This window comes from Syzygium oleosum, unplaced genomic scaffold (genome assembly GCF_021117445.2).
Source record: "Syzygium oleosum isolate NSW1041296 unplaced genomic scaffold, Sole_v2.1 Sole_v2.04, whole genome shotgun sequence".
Classification (NCBI taxonomy): Eukaryota; Viridiplantae; Streptophyta; class Magnoliopsida; order Myrtales; family Myrtaceae; genus Syzygium; species Syzygium oleosum.
Genome location: NW_026607488.1, coordinates 4,536,311 through 4,558,403, shown reverse-complemented (window position 1 = coordinate 4,558,403; position 22,093 = coordinate 4,536,311). Strand labels below are relative to the sequence as shown.

Sequence of the window (22,093 nt, the reverse complement as noted above, 5' to 3'; positions counted from 1 at the left end):
GACCCCGAAAGCTTTTTTCCCCCCTCCCAGTTGCCAACTTTGCCGCAGCTTTACCCCACTGCCACGCGAACTCCCACCAAGCAAAGCTCTCTCTCTCTCTCTCGTAATTGCTCGTAAGTCGTAAAGCTCCGTGCTACCGAAACACTAGTCAAAACACCCAGCATGGAAAAATGATTATCTAACTCATATTATGTGTAATCGATGCCTTGAGAGTGAGAACATAACTCTTAAGATGTACGGTAAGGGCGAGCACTTGTTGATTCTCTTTTCATGGTTCCGTCCAGGCACGGCGGAGGCCGAAGAGGTCTCCTCCATGAACTATACAACCCTATATGTGTGTTTCAGAAATAGAGAGAGGTGTCGGAGCTGGTAGTGTATGCAGGCAGGCGGCAGCGGCAGCAGCAGCTGTTGGTGGTTGAGGATGGGAAAGGGAAGGGACGATTTTGATATGGGAATCAGGGCTTCGGTTTCGTGATGAATGGTACGCACAAATTTGAGCATCTGGTGTGTTTTTCAACATCAAAGTGTCCACGTCTCTTAAAAGGAGGGACAAAGACCGAATGAGAACAAATTTTGAAAGCACCGTCAACTCTTGGAAAGATGCGAAGACAAGAAAAGGTTCGGAAAGTCCCCTCTTCTCTTGCTCATCAACAACGCCCTTTCGTACCGTTTCAATCCTCTGTGATCGCCATTTACATATGTTGCAACTTCGAAAGCAGGAAGTATATGCGCACGAAAGAGAGAGAGAGAGAGAGAGAGAGAGAGAGAGAGAGAGAGAGAGATCATATAGTGGAAAAGATGAATCACTTCATTCTTTCTCCGAGTGAAAACTGACGGATTTACAGAGTCCTTTTTCATCTTCTTTTTTCCCCATACTTTTTCTTCTTTCTTTTTTTGTTGATTTCGGACAGAGAGTGTACAAAGAGGAGCTCTCAAAATCTCATCCATCTCCGCTGAAGCTCTTACACAAACCCGACTCTTCATTCGGAATCAGAGTCCATGTTGCCCATAGCCTTCAATCCTCTCGGTCTCTGCATCATCAGCATGCACACACACAAAAATCAGTAATGCCCCCTTAACGGGTGCGCCTAATAACCAATTAAAGAGACTTTACATATTTCCTAATACACTGGCTGTAATCAACGCTTTTGACGATCAAACTATTCTACATAAGTTGAGATTTAACAAGTGCCTCAGGTGATCTCGTTATTAACACGGCCATTTTATCGTTGTGGTTAATTTAGTTTTGGCCAAAGTTCTAGCGAGTTTGTGAGAGGCGCCTTTTTTTTTTTTCTTTGGCCTTACTCTCGATTCAAAATTCGAATGCAGTAATTAAATAGTGCTCGCTAGGAATGCGTATCTAAAATAAACAAGTTAAGCAAACGAAGTACCTTCTTGGATATCTTCTTCTCCCGGACCTCGTACCGTTCTAGGGTCAAGTCGCACAACCACGACCCAGGGCTTACCAGCTGCACATGGAAACATTCACCGACCCGTTTAGATTTTACAGAACCTCGGTTTGTTAAATCATAAAGGTATTTAATATGTCGACCCAAAACCTAAAAATGAAAGCGCTCCAGACAAAAGGGAAGGCATCGGCAAAAAACCATGTAAATTATGCTCAGGGACCGTGACGTGGGGACAGGGACACACCCCTCGAACACGAGGGAATGAGGTTAGGGGAGTCGTGACTACTCATACTGGTGTTCTTCCTCCTTCCTCGAAGTAACCTGAGGGGCCCAACGTGCAAGGACAGGACGACGACGCCCCCAACACATCTCGAACGTCTTTCCCCCACATCCACAAGACCCATGGCGGAGTCGGCGCTCCAAACACCATCCTCACCATTTCCCTGCTTTTATAGTCCCAAGTCCAAGCTCAAGCTCAAGCTCAAGAACGATGGTCACAATTCACAGAAGCGTGCGAACCCGGGCCGGCAGGTAGATAGCCTGGCTTTATAAAAGATCAGAGACGGGCCACCACAGCCCAGTCACTCCACCACCAACCACTCCAAATTTGGACCTATCCCCTATCTATCTATCTATCTATCATCATCACTGTTATCATAGTAAACCTAAAAAAAGTTATCTCGGACCCAACCAAAAGAGAAGAACACCTAATCGCAAAACTTAAGGCGGAAGCCTTTGCCCACTCATTGGACAAACCACACCGGGGCCCCGACCCAGGATCCGCCATCGCGCCCGCGCATCGACCGACGCGTGCGCGTCTCATTTCCCAACTCGATTTGTCCTCTCGCACGCTTTCCTCCTACCACCCCCCACGACAACAAAATGCTGCTTTTCTTTTTCTCCGGCCAAAGGAAAAGGCCAAAAGAAAAAAGCAGGGAGCCCCACCACAACCCCCCCCCCCCCCGGCCCCACCCATTACCCTGAAAATCACGAGGCATAAAATCTCCGGTCCCACCACACGCACCCCTCGATCATTTAAATTAACTTATAGTAAAAAAAATATTAAATGACCGACCCCCAATTTCCACATTATCTTTCGATTTATTTCAGCAACCAATTAGGCCGCCGCTAGTGATTTTTTTTTTACCGAGTAATTTCGGATCGTGATATTTTTAAATTCTCAACTGGGTTCGACCGGAAATGATCGAAGATTTGACGAAATCGACAAAAGATTCTTTTTTTTTTTTTGGGCTTTGCTCTTTTCTTTATGAAGAAACGGATTGGCGGAGAACGAGACGGGGGGGATCTTACATTGACGGTGCGCTGGATCATCTTGGCCCTCTTCTTGGGTCTCTGAGGCAGCTTGGACCCTTTGAAGATGATGAAGTCCTCCTCCTTCTCCTTGTTGGTCAGGGCGATCACGAACTTGGGCGGCCAGACGGGGGGCGCCGCGTCCCCGCTCCCGGACGACGACCCGCCCTTCTTGCTGTCGTGCGCGGTCTCGGACGAGGCGGCCGATTTGTTGTTGCTCTCATTGTGGTGGTGGTGGTGGTTGCTGTTGCTGTTGCTGTTTAGATGGTGAAGGTGATTGTTGTTGTTGTTGTGGTGGGGGTGGGGGTGGGGGTTGGGGTGGTGGTTGGTGCCTTTCTTATCGTGCGCACCCCTGTCCGGCGAGGAGAAACCCCTGAGACCGCCGTTGCTCTGGCCTCGCATCGCACTCGAATTCTCCGAGTTCCTGGAAAAACCAAGCGGAAACGCCCCACTTATCACAAAGCCACGCACGATCGCTAAGGCCACACACACACACACACACACAAGCATTAACAAAACACACCCAAAACACACTCGCACCAAAAAGCATACCCAAGTCAAAAAAAAAAAAAAATCTAAACCTTCCCGAAAAAGAAAACATTTTTCGATCTGGGCAATTTACCAAATTTACGGAAATGACCTCGGGTCCGATCTTAGATCGGCGGTCTGCGGTGGTGGCGGTGGTGGTGGTGGTGGGGGAGGGACAGGCTCCCGAGGGGCTTTGCGTGAGAATCGGAGCAAAGGGGGGGGCTGTGGGGTGTCGATTTTGGCCTTTAGTTGCAGGAGACGACTTTTGAGGATGTGTGTTTTGCTTTATCTGAAGAACTGCGGCAACGTTCAGATTTCCCCTTTTCCTCTCTTGAACGGGAAGGAGATATTTGGGAGTGGAGACTGAGCTGTGATTCTCTGTAGCTGTCTACGTGCACACAGAATGCTTGTTCTTCTTCATTTTTTTTTCCTTCCTTTCTTTTACTTTTTGGGGGGTTTTGGGCATACTTCAATACGAGAGGCTCTCTCTTTTTCTTTCTTTTTCGGGGGGGTGGTTTGGGGAAGGGCTACGTGGAGGATCATGTGAAGAAGAGTCGGGAGGGGATAAAGTGGACCTGATTCCTAACCCTCGCTCATGAATGACCAGGTTCCTCCTTTTTTAATTTCTTTGTTTTGGAAAAACAGGCGCTCGACACGTGTAGCCGGGAGAGCTGGAACCCTTCCGATCTAGTGCGCCGAGTACCCGGACGGGCATCGCTATACCCCCCCCCCCCCCCCCCATGTTTAAAAAAAAAGCCCGCAGCCCAACGACGAAAAAGTCAAAAGAAGAAGGAAGAAGGAGGAAGAAGATGGAAATGGAAATGGAAATGCCATGTGAAAAAGAAGGGATGAACTCGATATGAAGGTTGGCCTCTCCCCATCATCATCATCGTCGTCGTCGTCATATCGACACCACCATGAATATATTGGATCTCTCGTGATAAGAAGGCCCCCCCACCCCCCTCCAAGAGATAAAAAGAAAACATTTTTCCAGCGCAAAACACCTCACCAGCTTTAGACCCATTTCGCACGCAAGAAGTTGAAGCTTTGGGAAGTGGAAAAGTCTAAAAACGTGCCGTATGAGCCTCATGCGACCCCCATCCACGCCACAAGAAAGTCAGGCCCAGTTTTTATCTTGAAATCCAGACCCTTACATGTTGGGATCTTAAAAATAAAAAAAGAAATCCCTCTCTTTTATCTCCGATGCATCCCGATAAAAATAAAAATGAAAAGAAAGAAAAAGTAAAGGGAAGACGCCAAGCATATCAAGATTCCATAAAGATTTCGTGCTAAGAAAAGAAAAACAAAATCACAATCAAAGATCAAACGTTAGATCTGCACACCAAAATATGTTGGGATCTTAAACATCGACTAAAATGCCATTCCCCACATTGTTTTTACGCCCCCCACCCCCCCCCCCCCCCAGTAGCCATATGCACATTCAAGAAACGATATATAGATTCTCTCTCTCGAGACCAAAAACTGCACGTCGTGTGGCGATGGATGTCGGGTCAGTCCGTAAACAGTAAAAGCCCGTGTTAAACGACACCCGCAGCCCCCCCAAATTTTACTCTCTCGTTCAAAATGGACGGATAGAAAGACAAGAAAACATTGCCTTTAACCCATCACAAAAGAGGCCTCTAAAGACGGAATTAGATCTCAAAGATCCTTCCTTGCTCATCCCTCGCCACTCACAGAAAAAAAACTCCTAACCTTCGGATCGTACCCACTTCCCACTACCGAGTGGTGTCGCCATGTCCACTTCCGAACCCCCCCCCCCCCCCCCCCAAAAAAGAAAGGAAAAGAAAAAAAAGGAACGAAGCCCAGTGCACCACAGCGTCGATCCCATTATAGAAACACAGCACGGAGAAAGAGAGAGAGAGGGGGGGACGGCGGCGGTACCTGAGCACGCGCTGAGGTGGCGGGAACGGAGGCGAGGAGGGGCGTTGACGTAGATTCAAGTACACATTCCCGTTTGCGTGATTGTTGGCCGTCGGATTGGCCGATGCCGAGTCCTTGTCGGCCCCTTTCATGACCCGCCGCTCCGCCCGACCCGCCGCCTTGTGAACCGCCGCCGCCGCCGCGTCGTCCTTGACCTGCACCTTCATGCACCTGGGCCGCTTCCGACTCCCCCACTGCAGCACGAAATCGGACGTCGTCGCCGCCGCCGCCGCCGCCGCTCCGGCCGTCGCCGTCGTCTGCCTCGTGGTCTCCGGGGGGGTCGATCTAAGCAGCAACCCCCCATCGGCGGCCCTGCCGTTGGAATTGGCGGAGATGCCATTATTGTTGGCCCTCTGCGCGTCCTTATCCATCTTCTTTTACGTATTTATCCCTGTCCATTCCCCCCGAAAAAGTCTCAGCGGAAAAACCACCGAAAATATTTCACGAAAAAAAAGAGAAAATTTGAAAAGGGACCAAAGAAATTCTCGCTAACTTAACTACGGTTAAACTCCCTCCAAAGTTGAATAGCTCTTCTGCAACTTATCCAGAACCAGAAACGAAAGATTTCACCCAAACCCAGAGAAGCCAAAACAAAGAAAAGCAAAAGGAAACCACTCAAAGGCTCGAAGACTGGAAAGACTGATTGGCTCCCCCCATCACCGAAAACATAGATGACGAAAACAAGAGATCGGATACTCATCGATTGAAATAAAGAAAAGTCCCGGAGCTCATCCAGAAGAAAACCGCCATGAGATTCAAGAGCAAGCAAGCAAAGCGGTGGATATGAGCTAGAACTTTCAATCGGGAATCGTCCAAAACAATGGTAACAAAAACCAAATGGCTTCGCATATAGAGGAAAAAGAAAAGAGGGGAGAGGAAGAGAACAAGAAAATCTCTGACCAGCTCTGGTTAAAATTCAAGAAAAATGCAGGAAAAGAAGAAGAGGAACCCAAGACGCTGAAGAGAAAATCCACGTAAGCAGAACCCATCGATGGAAAAAAATTGCTCATTTGAGATGAGATGTTCATCTGCTCAGAGCTCGAAATCAAAAGAAGAAGAATCTCTTTCAAGGCCAACAAAGGAGAGTTCGTCAAATTCAAACATATTGAAGATCCACCAGCAGGACATCAAGAAGAGATGAGGCGCAGAAGACACCAGAGAGAGAGAGAGAAAGCAGAAACAGACCCGGAAAAGCTCGATTCAAAACAAGAAAGTTCTCAAAAGAAACGAAGTAATTCCAGAAAACTCCAGTCTCAGAAATGGCACATCGCCAAAAGATTTCGTAAAATCAGCTCTTTCTCGAGAGCAAATGCACATCCATGCTCGACGGCCACCGAGAAAGGAGGAAAGACGCAGACGACGAAGGAATTCCGATGAAGATTTGTCGCATTACCGGGGAAAGTCCAACTCCGAAGCTGAAAAAGCCTTTTTGCTTCGTCGACCACCGACCTCCGATTCGAATCCGAGATAGCGCTCCGATTCGGTCACAAGACTGCAAATTACACGAAGAGACGCAGGAATTAGAGCTCTTCGCAAATCAAAACCCAAGAGAACCCCACTGAAAAACAAAACAGAGCACGGAACTCACCTTCTTCCGCTCCGATTCGACAGTACCCGTCGGCTTCTTCCACCCGCGAGACCGGAGAGAACCAATTCTCCAGCTACCTCCACCCGATTTCAGCTCCGGATTAGTCAAATTTCCTCAAATCGATTATCGTTATGGCACCATATATTAGTTAGATTCACGGAATTACAGGCGCGTCCGATTGTCCAAAGGCATGCTTCCTCGCGACTGGAAATCGCGGCCGAGCCACAGGGATATTCATCCGAAGTCACGACATTCCAGAAGCCGGAAATCGCCGACTCTCATGAACGGATTTCCGGTTTCCGATTACGATTCCGGGAAGAGCTGATCTACGCAGAGGGGAGAACAGTTCCTCCCGCGTCGACCGATCGGGGTGGGGGGGGTTAACTCGCTCCGAAATCTCTACCGGGGAAACCGCTCGAAGGACGCCGGAAATGCACCTGCGACGCGAAGAATCAGAACACGAGACGGTCGAAATTAAGGAAGCTACAGAAAGACAAAACCACCAAGGCGAGAGCCTCGGCGGAGATCGACCGCGGAGACCCTCCCGCCGCGAATCGCGTCCGCCTCCGGGGAGCGCGAAGAACTCACCGAGCCTCTCCTCCCCGCAATCGGTCTCGGAGGAAACTGGAGACTCGAAACTCGGGACCGAGCCCGACTCTCGCGCGCTCCGGCACGCTCCCTCCTCCTCCTCCTCCTCCTCCACCTCCTCCTCTCGCCCGCCTGCCTGCCTGCCTGCGAATCTCGCCCGGCGTCCGAGCGAACGCCTGCAACAGCGCCAGAAATGAACCGAGTCAGAAACCGTCATAGAGCCTCCCCGAGGCAAGGAATTCCCGTCCAATCGCCGGAATTCAGTGGCGAACCTCTCTCGCGCGCGCTCTCTCCGGCGCTCCCCTCCGAGCCGGGATTCAGGAGATCCTCGACATTCCCCTCCGGCGGAGAAGAAGCCACCCGCGGTTTCTCGGGAAACGGGCGAGAAAGCGAGAGAAAATTCGCAGGGAAAATTCGCAGAGAAAATACACACTCTCTCTCTCTCTCTTGCTTTCTCTCTCTCTCTCTCTCTCTCTCTTGCTCTCTCGGTTTGTGTGTGTGACGATAAAAAACGCAAAGCTTTATACCCGTAAGGCCCAACGCCCTCCGTCGCGCATCAACCGTTCCCTCCCACCCCCTCCGAGGGGATCCTGGCCGTCGACGTCGCATCGGACGGTGGAGATCCGTTTTCCGCCCTCCCCCCTTGGAGAGCCCCGTTTTTTGCATCGCCGGTCCCCGTGTTTCGGCCGGGTCCTCCGTTCTTTTGTAATTTCATTTTGGCCCCTTTGCTGGCCACTCGGGTTACGGCGTTTGGGGCGGGGTGGGGGGGTCTTAACGGAATCTTCCTCCGCTTAACGCCGTTAAAACGTTAGGGCTTGAATGCTCTCGTGTGAAAATTCCAACCGAGCATTTACTTTCTCCTTTTTCCTTTTTTGAAATTTTGTCAGGCATGTCCACAAAAAAAAAAAATCATCTTTTTTTTTTATCTTGAACTTGTCTCGTTCGGTTTCTTTCGCTCGCCCGTCGTCATCTGATCGGTTCCGTTTATTTCGAAAGTTACATCTCTCGACGGAGGGCCTTGAACGAGTCCCGCAGCAACGAAACGGGACGAACGGCCGGGCCTAAGCGGTTCGACCCCGATACGAGGCTCGTGAGCTCGTTAGGATTGCGATTACTTAGAACGTTGCTCGATTTTCAGCGACGAACAAAAGACATGGATGAATTTTTTGATTATTCTGGATCAATCGCCTTTAAAAGGATTTCGGTCGAACGAGCCAATTACAATCGATTCTGTTCTAAGCGGAACGGGGGCGATTTCTCCCTCCAGATCAAAACCTTTTCTGCCCCGTGGAATGCTGTTAAGAAAAATCGCGATTAAACGGGGTCGAATGCATATACCTTATTTAGTCGGAAGCATCTTAAACGAAAGATCTTTTAATTTTATTTTCTGATATTATAAATCATTGAACATGAAGAATAGGAGATGTGTCCCGTCATTAATGAAATGATTGATGTAAAGCTCAAATTGGGGATCGCAACTAAGTCCCCCAAATTAAGTTTTGGATTATGAATTCCATATTTTTTTAACAGGAACAATGACACGAATAACTTCTGAATTTTGACTCGACGTGTAATGTGATTCCTAAATTTTTTTATTTATTCAATGCAGCTGTGATCTCCGAACTTTTAATTTTGTTCAATGTGGGTTCCTAAATTTTCAGTAGATACTCAATGTAGTCCATGGACAATATGAAAATGTTCAAGGTAGAAGGACTACATTGAATATACATCAAAAATTTATTAACGATATTAAACAAATGAAAAGCTCAAGGATCACATAGTACACTGTATCAAAATTCAGAGTCCATATTGAATAAATTATAAGTCCAATTATTACGATACATATTAAGTCAAAGTTCTGTTTGTGTCATTTTTCTTTTTTTATAAGACCGGAGGGGAAATTGTTATTATAGATGGGGGGTGCACGGATTTCCGTGCACTCAGAGGAAGAGGATCCCTCGGTCTGACCTCGCCACTGCATAGCGCCTGCATACTAGGGGGGCTCCCTCGCGTGTATGTACTCGGACACGAACTACCGTGTGAGCGGCTCTTCTGTTCTGGCTGCTTCCTGCTGGGTGGTTGCCTGGCGTGGGGCTTGAGCCGTTCGATCCAAAGCTGGGGTCGAGTAAATCAACGGTCCAGAGGCGACAAAGAGCCGTTCGCTGGCTACTTTATTTGACTGTTTGGGGGGCGGGGGCGGGGGCGGGGGGGGGGGGATCGGTCTTTCAACAAAATCGTGCAAATTTTGGTAAATGAAAACCTAAATCAGAAAAAACAAAAGTTTGATATCTTCGAGGTTTGATTTTTTTTTTTTCTGCATTATGCGTAATTAGTGCATAGAAAATTAAAATCATGCCCCCGTTTGATTGGTATGATTAATAAGTTATTCGGGACGCTCCTTAATAAATCGGAAATGTCAAATCCCCTTATGTCGTAACACAGAATTGTGTGAAAAATGAAGAGAGCTTGCACGCAATGCCCAGCTCGAGCCATCTGAGGATTAGATTTACGTTAGGGCGTCTGTTTTCCTTTAAGAAACTATATGACTTTGTGGAACATTGGCGGCAATATTGTATTGTACTAAAGCAGGTTTCAACCTTAGCTAGTGATACAATCTTTCATGCTTCTATGCAGGAAATGTACGGGGGACATACGATGACGTAATCGTAACTTCTAAAAAACAATCAATTGCGTGACACATCCGTTATGTCTAGTTTTAATCACATCTATCAATATACGATATCTTGTTTTGGGTACCCTTTCCATGTTCTTTTCTCTATCGCAGCTCAAATCAAATCTAAGGGCACTCTCAAGAAAATACACAAACGAGACGCTACTATAGGCCTAGAAGATTAAAAATTTGACCCACAAGAGCTAGTCGATGCTTCTTCTTTTTTCGCCTTAGATCAATAGATTTCTTACTCAATCCAAAGGACAACCCATCCGAATGGTTTTCGAGGAAACCCTTATATGGAAAGAGGGTTATAATGTTTGCACGCCCACGTGATCGAGAAATCATAAGCACGGTTCCTTCTCCAAGGTCCCTTAAGAACCCTTCGCAAAATTATGTAATTACCTTTTGCACCTAAGCATGTCCTTAAAAAGTTTCATCCAAATCCTCAGGATATAAAGCATACAGGGGTAATTTTCTTCCCAGGGAAGACAAACAAATGAGGAGAACAGGGGGGCTAATTGATGAGAACCGGCCGCCGGGACATTAAACAAGACGTGTAGGAGAGAGCCCGAAAAGGTTTTACTCTCCACTTCCCGAGGCAATAACCTATGTAGTTAAACGGTAACCTAAGACTCCATGGTGAGCATCCCTAGTTACCATCACTGTTACAAAGAACGACGCGTCCAAATAATTTTTGAGAAAACCCTTTCACAGAAAGAGGATTATAACGCTTGCACGGCCGTGTGGTCGAGAAATCAGAATTGCGGTTGCTTCTCGAAGGGGCCCTTAAGAAACCATGGAGAAATTAAGTAATTACCTATCAAACCGATTTCCTACTATAACGTGAAGAGAACGGTATATAAAATATTACTTCCCACCCTTTTTAAACTAATAGGTAAACAGATCAAATCCTGGCCGATCCTGGCACGCGGGTACACCTTTTCCCGAGTCAAGGACAACTTTACAACGTCGACGTTCACGAACACATCTCCAATGTCCGGACACTCAAGACACAATAAATGCACATTAGGCAAAACCACTCACCTAACGAGGCAAAATTCATATATTCCACGAGAGAAAGAGCAAGATCTAGGGAGGGTAAGTGAGTGCGTGGCTCCCGTTTTCCGCCCTATTACAAAGACTTAAAAACACGAAATTCCATGTGGTGCAACATCATGCGAAGACGACAACCACCCGGCAAATCCTTAAGAATCGGGATTGAGTATTGACTAGGCAACAAAGGGTCACAACCGCATCTTACAGACAAATGTATACCACTTTCAATTACTAGATTCAGGCTGAGAGCATTTGACTATAATTGTTCAACCCACATGCACCATAGATTATTACACAAACTACCAAGCTTTCTTTTCCCCAATCGTATCGCCCGTCTGTGTCATTAGTCCACGCAGGGCCGCGGTAGTTCATATCGCGTGAATCAGGCGCGATATTTGTCCTACATTCAAAGCATGTTTATGTGACAAGCAAGTCGAGATACGTGCTTCCGAGTCATATTCACAGCGAAGCAATCACAGAAACAACCCATTCAAGATATACAGTAGGACTATAAATCTGCAGCAGATTTAAGCATGGCAAGCGGGGTCCCTTGTGTGGAATGATTCCCACTTCACTCATGCACTGAATCCCCCGCTGAGAGAGCTCCAGGGACCAGACGGAATGTGAGCACAAGCTTGGCCTGATGCCTCCGTCATTTGCTTGGTCCGGATTCCAGCATTGCACAAGTTAGCGAAGGAGCGCATGTGTTTCATCCCATATTGAGAGAGAGATCCGCAATGAGTTTCGAATGTTCTCACCTGCATTAAGCATCGGCATCATCACACATTTCAAGACTGCAAAGAATACCCACTCGTTGGGTCAAAAAAGCCCCTTCCCCCATTGTGTAAGAATTAAGATCAATAATATAAGCAACAAATCACATTGACATTGTAAAAGGTTATCGATGGCAATGCCAATCTCAGCATCATGGACATATATCAAACATGTGTTAGTTGAGAGGTCATGAGGGAATAATTACCAGGTTTTTCAGGCAAGCCCAGTCATCAACAAGAGGTTGTCCTGCAGGTCGAACAGCATTCAGCACCTCCGGACCCTTTTTAATTCCAAACAAGAGCTTTCCAATGAGTTTCACACTGTGATCTATATGCATCCGATGTGACATTGCCTCAAAAAATTGCTTCTGCGCATCAAGTTTCCTAGAAGAGCCCTCAGGAGCTTTACGGAACTGAAACAAAGGCGGACGCATAATCAGATTTGGTTACACAAGGCTCATACAACTGTGATGTGAGGGCAATAGACAATACCAAATTTCTTCTTTATTTAGTGAAAGAAGAATGAGAAGATGAGTTGAAAGGAAGAGACAAAATTATTCACCTACTTTTATGCCAAAGGTCAAAGCTGATGGCTGAACAGTTTGGTTTTTCTAGTTAAGGAAGTCCTTTTACTTCTACTAACACTTTCAGCAAAGTAATATGCCAATTGAAGGACCTTCCATTATCAGAATTCCATTGATAGACCCACGGTTCTACAGTTCTCATTTTTGCCAGACCACCCCTCAAGTTTCTTTCAAATGCTATAGTCATCCCTTTTAGAAGCTCTACATTCAATTGATCCTGTGATTCTCGTTAGGGAAACTATCCAAGAGAGGCTGCAATTGACCAGACAGCTGCATGTGACAAAACCATCAAGAAGTCTATCCTTAAAACATCTAGCATCTGGCTGTGCTATGACTAAAATCTAAAGCATGCAGCCTCAAACATGATGAAGGGAGAGAGAAACCTTGTCCCAGAAATGGAGCAGATCGGCATCCCGCTGGTTAACAGCTTTCCGAGGAGGCCTCAGTGAGTTGTCATCCACGAAAGAAGAGTTCTCATTTTCAGGATTTGTGCCCATGTACAGGAAGAGATCTTCCTTACTTAACCCTATATCACCATATTGCATGACGTGGGAACCGTAAGCCGAGTTGTCATTTGATGTCCTCTTTTTCACCTACATATGCCAGCACAAAGAAAAATCATAAGGACGAGAAGAAGAAGAACAGAGAGAAAGTGAAGAGCAACTTAAGCAGTCCAGGCAACAGTACGAAGTAACTTCTTCCATGTGCTCGCACTGTATGAATACTTAACCAAGAAATGCACTACAAAATTTACTCCCTTGCTAAAAACACTTGCGAACTCAGTTGCCTGATGAAAGCAAATTTTCTCAAATATGAAAAGTAGAATAAATATTACTTTCTTCCTAATTGCTCAATACAATGAGGGTAGCAATGGCTTTACCAGTTGGTATTGCTGGTGCAGAGTCTCGGTTCGCAGGTTATGCACCTCGCTGTTCACAAAGACATAAACAAAAAGAAATTACGCTTAGCTTAATAATAGTGAAACATAAGCTTTGATTTCTTAAGAGCCGATCAAAACATACAAACCTGATCCAACCATTACAAGGGAAATGAGGCTCGTAAACTAGTACAAGAAATTCAACAAAAAAAAACCTAGTACAAGAAACCTGGAATCACATTGAGCATGAATTTGATATACACATCCAGAGTTGCAATATAAGAAATATTCAGTCAAGTTCCATCTGATACTGTGAAAATCATGTCATCCCTCTTCTCTCCTTTATTTGTTTTCAGCTATCTAAATTTGCAAACATTGGATCTTCAAGATTCTAAATTGCCGACAGATTAGCTATCTACAATGGAAATGCTTTTTGATGCACGTACACCAAAGTTCATGCTTAAAAATAAAAATAAAAAAGCTACCTTGAAGTCCATATAAGCTAAAAATATTTCAATAATAAATTATGCAGTACTTATTAAGAAATTAGATCAGTAGATAACTATATACTCATGGAAAGAAGGTACCAATCAGCAAGCCCTAAAAGTCTAAATAGGGGAAAAACTTACTATTCAGATAAGAGCACACAGGCATAAAGGTAAACAATAAATGAGTCCTTCAAAAACAAGCAACCCGAATATTCAAAGGATTACTTATATTAGCCAAAGGCCAACACCAGAAAATGTAGAAAGATCTTAATAGTATATAATTGGCAACTAAAATATATATTTATTACCAAGCATCAAGTCAAGGAAATAGTGCATAATGGACTGCCTCTTTAGCCAATAATATTTGTTGTCTACATTTTCAAAATCATATAAAAGGAGAATGTGCTGATAAAAAAAATCTCCGATCTTTCTTTCGATCTTCACAATAAAACAATGAAAAATGGACCCAATCATGGCTTTTCAACTGTGCTTTTGATTCCTTTATTCTCGATTTGCAAGACAAACATTCCAAATCCAGATCCTTTGATAAAATTTAAACAACTGGAAATACATAGACCATAATTATACACATTGCCGCAATCCAATTAATGTACTAAGGGTTGCCCATGGTACACCGCAAGATAAATTATCGGTCTCAAATTGCAGAAAAAGTCGTCATTGAAACAGTGACTCCTAATCTTGAAAGAATAGAGTCCAAATGGTACGTGTTTCTCATCCAAAGGCATGAATGAGAAAATAAGGATTTGAGATTACCTGTCTTCCATCCAGGCAACACTATACAAGTCACCAAGACATGTCTCATATTCTACTGGAGGGCTAGGATACTCTCCAGGGCAATAGGTGCCCCAACTGCTCTCTTCTGCATTAGCTGCTGTTGTCGCATATATGTTCAAACCTTCTGGAAGAAGGCCCTCAAAAATACTTCCCGATTCACAAGCTTCAAGGTAAAATACCTGTGTTTATAACACAAAGGGAACAGAATGAAAAGTTTAGACGACGTCATTCATGAAGCAAACTGCTCTAGTGAACTTAAAATTACCAAGCTTTTATAGGTCCCAGACGCGTGCTTCTTTATCAAGACATCTATCAGATCATCAGCATATAGGAAAGGGCTGGTGGGCATTCCTGTTAAACATCAATGTCAATCGTGAGATATGGAAAGGGGTGCAAATGAGATATGGAACCCAATCCAACTTCTATAACTTTAGTACAAATATCTCAGTTCAGCTCAACATGTGCCATATAAACACAAAAAAAAGACAATCTACAACAAATGGAGGTCATCTTGAGGTACTATTGAGTACTAACCAAGCACACCAGGGCCACCATGATCAGTATAGTAGATGAAGATAGTATCATCCGGACCACTATCCACAACCTTCCCGCTGCCTCCTGTGAGAGCAGTCTTGTTTCCAAGGAGAACAGACAAAAAGTTGTTGACGTTAACATCCTCTCCAGTGTAATCCTGCCACCAGAAAAGTAACTAGTGATTTAAACATTTGAAAACAGACCTTTTGACAAATCCAGAGAACAATTTTCATCCGAAACTAGTGACTAAGCATTTGAAAACAGACCTTTGGAACTCCTTCATAAACATCATCTCCCTCTGGACTGTTAATAACAATTCCAGTCCTGGGGTTCTCTTCATTGTCTGCAATGTCATCATACATAAAAACAACGATATTTTCATCCTTCAGCCCTCCTTTCTTCAAGAGCTGATATGCATGGCAAACATCGGCCTGAAAGGAAAATGCACAAATAGCGCATATCATCAACAACTGTAAAAAATTCCAAAGCAGGACAAATGAGACAAGCAAAGGCAGAAAGGAATCCGAACTTGTTTCTGATGACATTATAAAAAAAATTGGCTGTTACCCAGAAGGTAAAGCACTCTATTCCTTTTTAATTGTTGAAGATATTTCAATTTGAGGGTACAAGAATATTAAAAAGACATGAAAGGAGACTATTTGGAAAATCATCTCCTTCGTTTTAACTCTCATAAAGAACGATTGATATGAAAGGAAACTAAACTAGTATCTTCTTTGGGACTATCTTTATTGGCCCATGAAAGTATAAAGAAAGGAAAGAAACAGAAACATATCACTGTTAAAGCTTAAAAGACTCACTTATAAATCACAAACGTTGTGGGTCAGATAATACTATATCACTTCTACTTCACTCACTCTTAGCTAGCAAATCAGATATGAAAATCTAACTTCCTTTCTTTTCTATTATATTCTCTTCCACTAGAAAAATCTTTCTCGTTCGCATGCAAATTCATACTCTCAAACACCGCATCCAGCAAATTCAAATGCCTACGTGCAAACTGAACCAATATGAGCAATTAGTATTACACCAGTAAGGACAGAGCAAGGAAATCCATGAGGAAATAGCCGATACGTAATTGTTTTAGCAGCATCAATCAGCTAAGTTGCACAAAGCACTGTCGTTGAATATTCCCCTCCTGGCCCCCAAAAATAGCAAGAGTCCAAGTAATATCCATACGGACTGCAGAGATTTACCAGCAGTCGCAGCCGAAGATACACATAAATGGACCACGACACTTTCTATTCGAGTCATAATTCGATTCGCTAGAGTTACCACTACAACAGCAAACGGGTAAGTTTTTGCTTGCGATCCAAATTCCGGAGTCCTGAAATCGGAACACACCGGAAAGGAACTTAAGAACAAGGTCTTCGCTAGGCGGTGATTCGGAAACCATCAAACACAAATGGTTGAAATTGGGTCTATTCCAGTGCTTATCATCCCGAGAAGGAAACTCCATTATGTAAGTAGCAGCTACAAGATTGGACCTTTAAGTTGCAGATGGCCTCGAAATCGCTCCTCACAAGATCATACACAAAAAATTTACACGAAAAGAAAAGAACACCGCAAAGGAAACTTTATCATCTCAGAACCTCGCGATTCTAGCTGCAAATCAAGTCAAATGCGCGATCACACTCGTTTAAATTAAGCCGACACAGAAAGGGGAAGGGCGTCGCCGATTCGAGCTGCGAACCAGCAATCCGGGAGAATCACCTGGTGGCGGTAGTTCCAGTAACCGTTGGATCCGGCGATCAGGACCGCCCACCTGGTCCCGACGGAGTCGTCCCCGCCCCCGCCGGCGCGGAGGAAGCTCGAGGCGTCGGACGGCAGCTTGATGACGTTCCCGCCGGGGACGTCGCGGGCGGCGGCGGCGGCGAGGACGGAGGAGAGCAGGAGGAGGAGGAGGAGCGCGGCGGCGGGGGCGGAGGCGAGGCGGATCATGGTGGCTCTACGGTGGCTCTGCAGCTTGCTCCCGATGCCGTAGAGCCGAAGGTTATATTAGAGAGAGAGAGAGAGAGAGAGAGAGAGGGAGTATGGGATTGGATAAAGTGGCGAACGGTGATTGGTGGGATTTTCATCGATCGTTTGTCGCATCGACGACTGCGATTGGGTCTGTAAGGGGGGCCCAGGTCAAGGGAGTTTTGGACGGCGGGGGCGGGGTCACTTTCTGTCCATTCGTCGATGGGGAACCGAATGGACGGTCCGGATGGGACGAGCGGCGGGGGCGCAGTTCCCTAAGCGGGGAGGGTGCGCCGCACGGGATGATTCCCCGCCCCCCGCCCGCGGATCTCTGGCTCGACGGGGAACCATTTCCGCGCGAGAGAGAAAGTTAGTTCGGGGACTGACAGGTGGTGTGCATCTGTAACCACTTGACCAATTGATGAAAGTCCTGCCCCCGCCACAACATTGAAACTATATCCGAAAAAGATCACCTTGGAGTAATTATGCTTTATCAAAAATATATCGAACCGATCTAACTCGGGACGCGCCTAGGTTGATCTTTACTTTTCGATTCACGCTCAATTTAAATTTCGTGATGCACGTATTTTTGATTTTGTTTGAATTCTTGATTTTCCGGATTCATTTTCTCTACATGTTAGTAATCAGCACTCGATAATTTTCAACGCCGATACGGTTTAGCGAGGCGAATTGTATCTTGAATCTAAATAAGTCTCGGGTCTCGGTGTCTCGCCATTTGTATTGAGCTATTCGATACAAACGATCATAGATCGGATCGTTGAACCTAGACAGATTTTGTAGGATGGTAACGGGGGGGACTTTTTCAGTCTTCTTTTGGAGCAGATGATCGTGTGGAAATAGGGGGGGGGGGGGGAATCTTCAAAGGAAACCAAACTAAAAAGACCAAGGAAAGATTCCTTTCTCTGATTTGCTTCAATCGATTGGCTTCATTGGTACACAAACAAAGACGTCCTCAACCGAGGTTGATGTGAAATCTTCGAAAACACAGAACAATTATTGAGCAGAAGACGAATTGCGTGAATACAAAAGGAGGTTGCCCCTCGGACCACTCCTCTTCGCTTGTCCCTTCTACTCCTCCTTTTCTTAAGCTAAGCCACCGGAGGTACGATAATGACGTTCGACGCGAAATCAATTGGCTCATCGTGACACGAGGATTAGCAAGACGAAATGAGCACTCACATGTCTCGGTTCGGAGTGACGCGAGAATTGCGTTGCATATTGGTTCGCGTCGTTATCATCCGAAGATGGTCGGACAGGCGCCGAGATATTTGGAGCTTGCATAGTCCATATGGGGCTGTAAATAACATATCATGGAGACACTAGACATTCAGTTGATGGGTTTAACCAAATGCAACCTGCAAAGAACACTGAACGTCCGAGATGCGATCCGACCCACGACTATACATGATTCAGGACATTGCAATTGAAGTTTACTGCTCTTGTAACGTAAATATACAGAACTTCATGAGGGGCGACTTGTCGGGATAACATCGGAGCTCAGCTGAAGGTCATCGAGCAGATTGCGGCTGCAGATTCTCTTCCAGAAAGACCGACAGCAGATAAAAGCTTCTCCAACACATTGCAAAAGCTAAACGATTGCAAAGCACTCAAACGGGCTTTTACTCTCTTTGGATAGGTACAATCGCGCTCTCTTCAGCAGGTGCGGAGTCGGGAGCAGGTGACTTCTTCACGAGGGACTTGGGAATGTCGAGGAAGTCTTGAGGACATCGCTGTTGAGGGTGCGACAATAGCATGCACATGTGACGAAAGAGGATGCGTGTCAGGCCTTGACCACTCTCGTGGATGTGCCCTTCATATTCGCTCACATGTTCGAGCGCATCGACGAGGGCATCATAGACCTGCTGCGGGCAATTATCTGGTCCGGGCTTGTCGTGGAGGTAGATGACATCCAGAGTGAAGAGCTTTTGGTTAACTGGCCATTGGTGCTGAGGCTGTATGGATGATCTGCAGTATATGAGAATCTGATGCAACAAAAATGCCGTAACCATGTTAGATCAATAAGTACAAAGGAAAAGCCACAATATCACCATCTGCACAATTCGATTCTAAAAGGGACAAAAAGAAGAAAATGAGTTTGTAGGAGGTGACAAAAGAGGACATGGTATTTAAATGGCAGCAACAAATCTAGCAGTTTAACAGACTTCGGCCTAACGAACAAGAAAAAGGTTTTGTAGACATTTGGGCCACTTACTACACTGCAAGTTTCTAAGACCCAAGTAGCTCTATGCTACATATAATAAGAAGTGAAACTAATATACATGCCTAGGCATTGATTTAGCAAGAGGACAAGCACCTATTGCTTAGTACAATCATCTGCCATCACTTACCACCCTGAAAATTCTGTTTTGTGCACGAGATTTCTTTGCTTCATGAGCCGCGATTCGGAATAGCTGTGTTAAATCTGCATGACCACTAGCTGAGGTAGCTTGAAGACTCCGAACTGCAGCAGCTGCAGACTCTACATCACTGCTGAACTCCTTACGGAGCTTCAGAATTGAAAAGAAGGGGAAAAGATCAAAGAAGTAATCATATATGTAATATCAAACAAAAGGGTTTTTGACAATTCATTGCAAGCTTTGTCTTGCTTTGGCTACATGCTTGATCTACATAATAGTTACTTTGAATGGATACTGCATCTTGAGTTATGTAAGGGATACTTGCAACAATATCATATAGCATTCCAAAACACAGTCAGATCACAATGTCATGATCAGGTTAAAAGCAACTCTGTGCTAAAAGTAGCCTTATTAGTAACTGCACAAATCTAATTTCGAACTTTATTATCACATTTCAAGCATGGCATACCAGTACAAAACGGCTCTCCCTCTCATCAATCAAACACCCCAGCTACCTGAGGCTATTCTGATATAACTTAGCCTCAGCAGCAGTAGCAGGCACGGGCACCATTCTGATATCATAATTTAGTAATTCATTCTACACCTCTGCACATTCCCTGACAAGAGAACAGCTGAAGACACGGACATGAATGGTCAGACAGGAATGCTTTCTAACAAGTATCAGTGGTGCGACCAGGAACCAAATACTGTCCTATGGAGGCATTCTGGGATGTTGGGTATTTTTCTATGATTCTGTAAGGCAAGGGTTTTCCTGTGGCTCAAAATATGCAGAACATGCAATCACGAACACCACTGTTTCCATTCAAGCACTTCTCAGTTCGAGCGTACAAAGAGTTTATGCACGTGACGTCCAAAATTGAGCAAGAACATCAGTCATCCAAGAGAAACATAAAATCTTAAGTCCTACAATCGTCCCATACGGTGCACACTACCAAAATTCATCGTAAAAACAGCATCGAGCAAGCGCATTCACTCCTCGTTACGAAAATTAGCTAAAAGGAGGGCAAACCTAGAGTCCAATCCAAAAGAAATCTTCGGTGGTTGCCAGGAATTGGGCATTCTATCACAAAGTCATTTCCGCTTCATATCGACTAGCGCAGCTCTGATACGGTAGCATTCAAAAGAAGAATTGGATGGCAGAGCACAAGCAATCAAGACCTGGATTTCTAAGAAGCTGCCGACGGATATGCACCCGCACTACACCTCCACCGTTCTTCCACTTCTAAAATGGAAGATGCATTTGCTCTACTGATCAAGCGATCTCCAAATTCAAAGGCTATATCAAGCAAATTACCTCCATTCCAGAGGGAGGTAAGTACAAATAGGGGAAAAACCAGGGCAGCTTCCTAATCCCTAAAACACACGGCCTGAAACACCACCACCAGAGACACGCATTTTCGCAAGGCCAGATCAAAGCGCACGCCAAACTGAACCAAAAAACCCTAGCAAGAACGGATTTTTGGACGTACCCAGGAAGCGGACTTGGAGAGGGTGGCGAAGGCGAAGCGGTGGTCGGGGTTGATGGCGAGCTTGGAGTGGACGAAGAGGAGGAGGGACTGCTTGACAGTGTCGAGCCGGGTGAAGGGGCGGCCGTTGGGGCCCGTCACCTTCATCTCCGCCAGGCACTCGGCGTCGACGTCGACGCAGAAGAGTATGTCCTCGCTGCTGATCCGCGACGGGTTCAGGGCGTAGCGCGGCGGCGCCGCCGCGTCTCCCTCCCCTCCCTCCATCATCTCTCTCTCTCTCTCTCTCGCTCGATTTTGAGGCTTTCAGTCTGCGCGACTTGGGGAGTTTGCTCCCCGGTCGATCGCTGAGCGGATCCGGGCCCGGTGTCAGATCCGACCCGATTTTGCACGGGTTTTTATTTATTTATTTATTATAATTAATTAACTTTTGATAAAGAAAACATTATAATTGTTGATACCAAAAAATGTCCAAGTGTTTGTTCGCCGGCTCGATCGACGATTTAGTCGACGGAGATGTCAAACGCAAAGTGTTGGAGGGAAGCGTCGAAAAATGAGGTCGACCAACTCGGTCGATGCGGGAAAAAGAGCACATCAAGTAGCGGAGTCAATAACCTCGGATGACCGGCTGTAAATAAGCCTTGCTGAATAGAAGGAGTCAAATAGTCTCTGTTTTTTTAAATTCTTAGTAACTGTTTATGTAATTGTCGAGTGGAGTTATAAATAGGGAGAAAGACACAAATGGTCCTTGAACTTTGACGCAATATGCAATATGGTACATGAACTTTTAATTTATTCAATGCGGTCCCTGAACTTTGACCTAATATGCAATGCTGTCCCTAAACTGTTAACTTGTTCAAAGTGGTCCCTGAATTTCCGGTACATTTTCAAACTAGTCACTGGACTATATGATAATGTTCAATGCTGCTGCTAAACTTAAATTAATGGAAGGATGATATTATATATTTTTCATATAGTCCATGGACTAGTTTGAACATTTATCAAAAGTTCGGGGATCGCATTAAACAAATTAAAAGCTCATTGGAACACATTACATATTGAGTTAAAATTCAGGGACCGCATTTGACAAATTAAAAGTTCAGGCACC

The 22,093-nt window shown here is 45.3% G+C and overlaps 3 protein-coding genes across 3 annotated transcripts; all 3 read right to left on the bottom strand.

Annotated features, from left to right (window-relative positions):
• Positions 1-789: 789 nt before the first annotated feature.
• On the bottom strand, positions 790-7,492 carry LOC115674351 (uncharacterized). The gene is made up of 7 exons (XM_030596719.2): positions 7,366-7,492; positions 6,778-7,214; positions 6,583-6,681; positions 5,151-5,580; positions 2,721-3,144; positions 1,392-1,469; positions 790-1,031 (listed from the first exon to the last, which is right to left on the bottom strand). Exons 4-7 carry the CDS (start codon positions 5,558-5,560, stop codon positions 981-983), a joined length of 963 nt encoding a protein of 320 aa, XP_030452579.1. The 5' UTR covers positions 5,561-5,580; positions 6,583-6,681; positions 6,778-7,214; positions 7,366-7,492; the 3' UTR covers positions 790-980.
• A 3,804-nt stretch (positions 7,493-11,296) lies between these two features.
• On the bottom strand, positions 11,297-17,125 carry LOC115674413 (vacuolar-processing enzyme-like). Its single transcript, XM_030596804.2, has 9 exons — positions 16,878-17,125; positions 15,413-15,577; positions 15,147-15,303; positions 14,878-14,963; positions 14,592-14,791; positions 13,333-13,381; positions 12,836-13,045; positions 12,075-12,281; positions 11,297-11,853 (listed from the first exon to the last, which is right to left on the bottom strand). The coding sequence occupies exons 1-9, from the start codon at positions 17,103-17,105 to the stop codon at positions 11,671-11,673; spliced, it is 1,485 nt and encodes a 494-aa protein (XP_030452664.1). The 5' UTR covers positions 17,106-17,125; the 3' UTR covers positions 11,297-11,670.
• Positions 17,126-18,411: 1,286 nt separating this feature from the next.
• Positions 18,412-21,287, bottom strand: LOC115674415 (uncharacterized). Its single transcript, XM_030596808.2, has 3 exons — positions 20,992-21,287; positions 19,493-19,651; positions 18,412-19,126 (listed from the first exon to the last, which is right to left on the bottom strand). Exons 1-3 carry the CDS (start codon positions 21,253-21,255, stop codon positions 18,764-18,766), a joined length of 786 nt encoding a protein of 261 aa, XP_030452668.1. The 5' UTR covers positions 21,256-21,287; the 3' UTR covers positions 18,412-18,763.
• Positions 21,288-22,093: the final 806 nt, after the last annotated feature.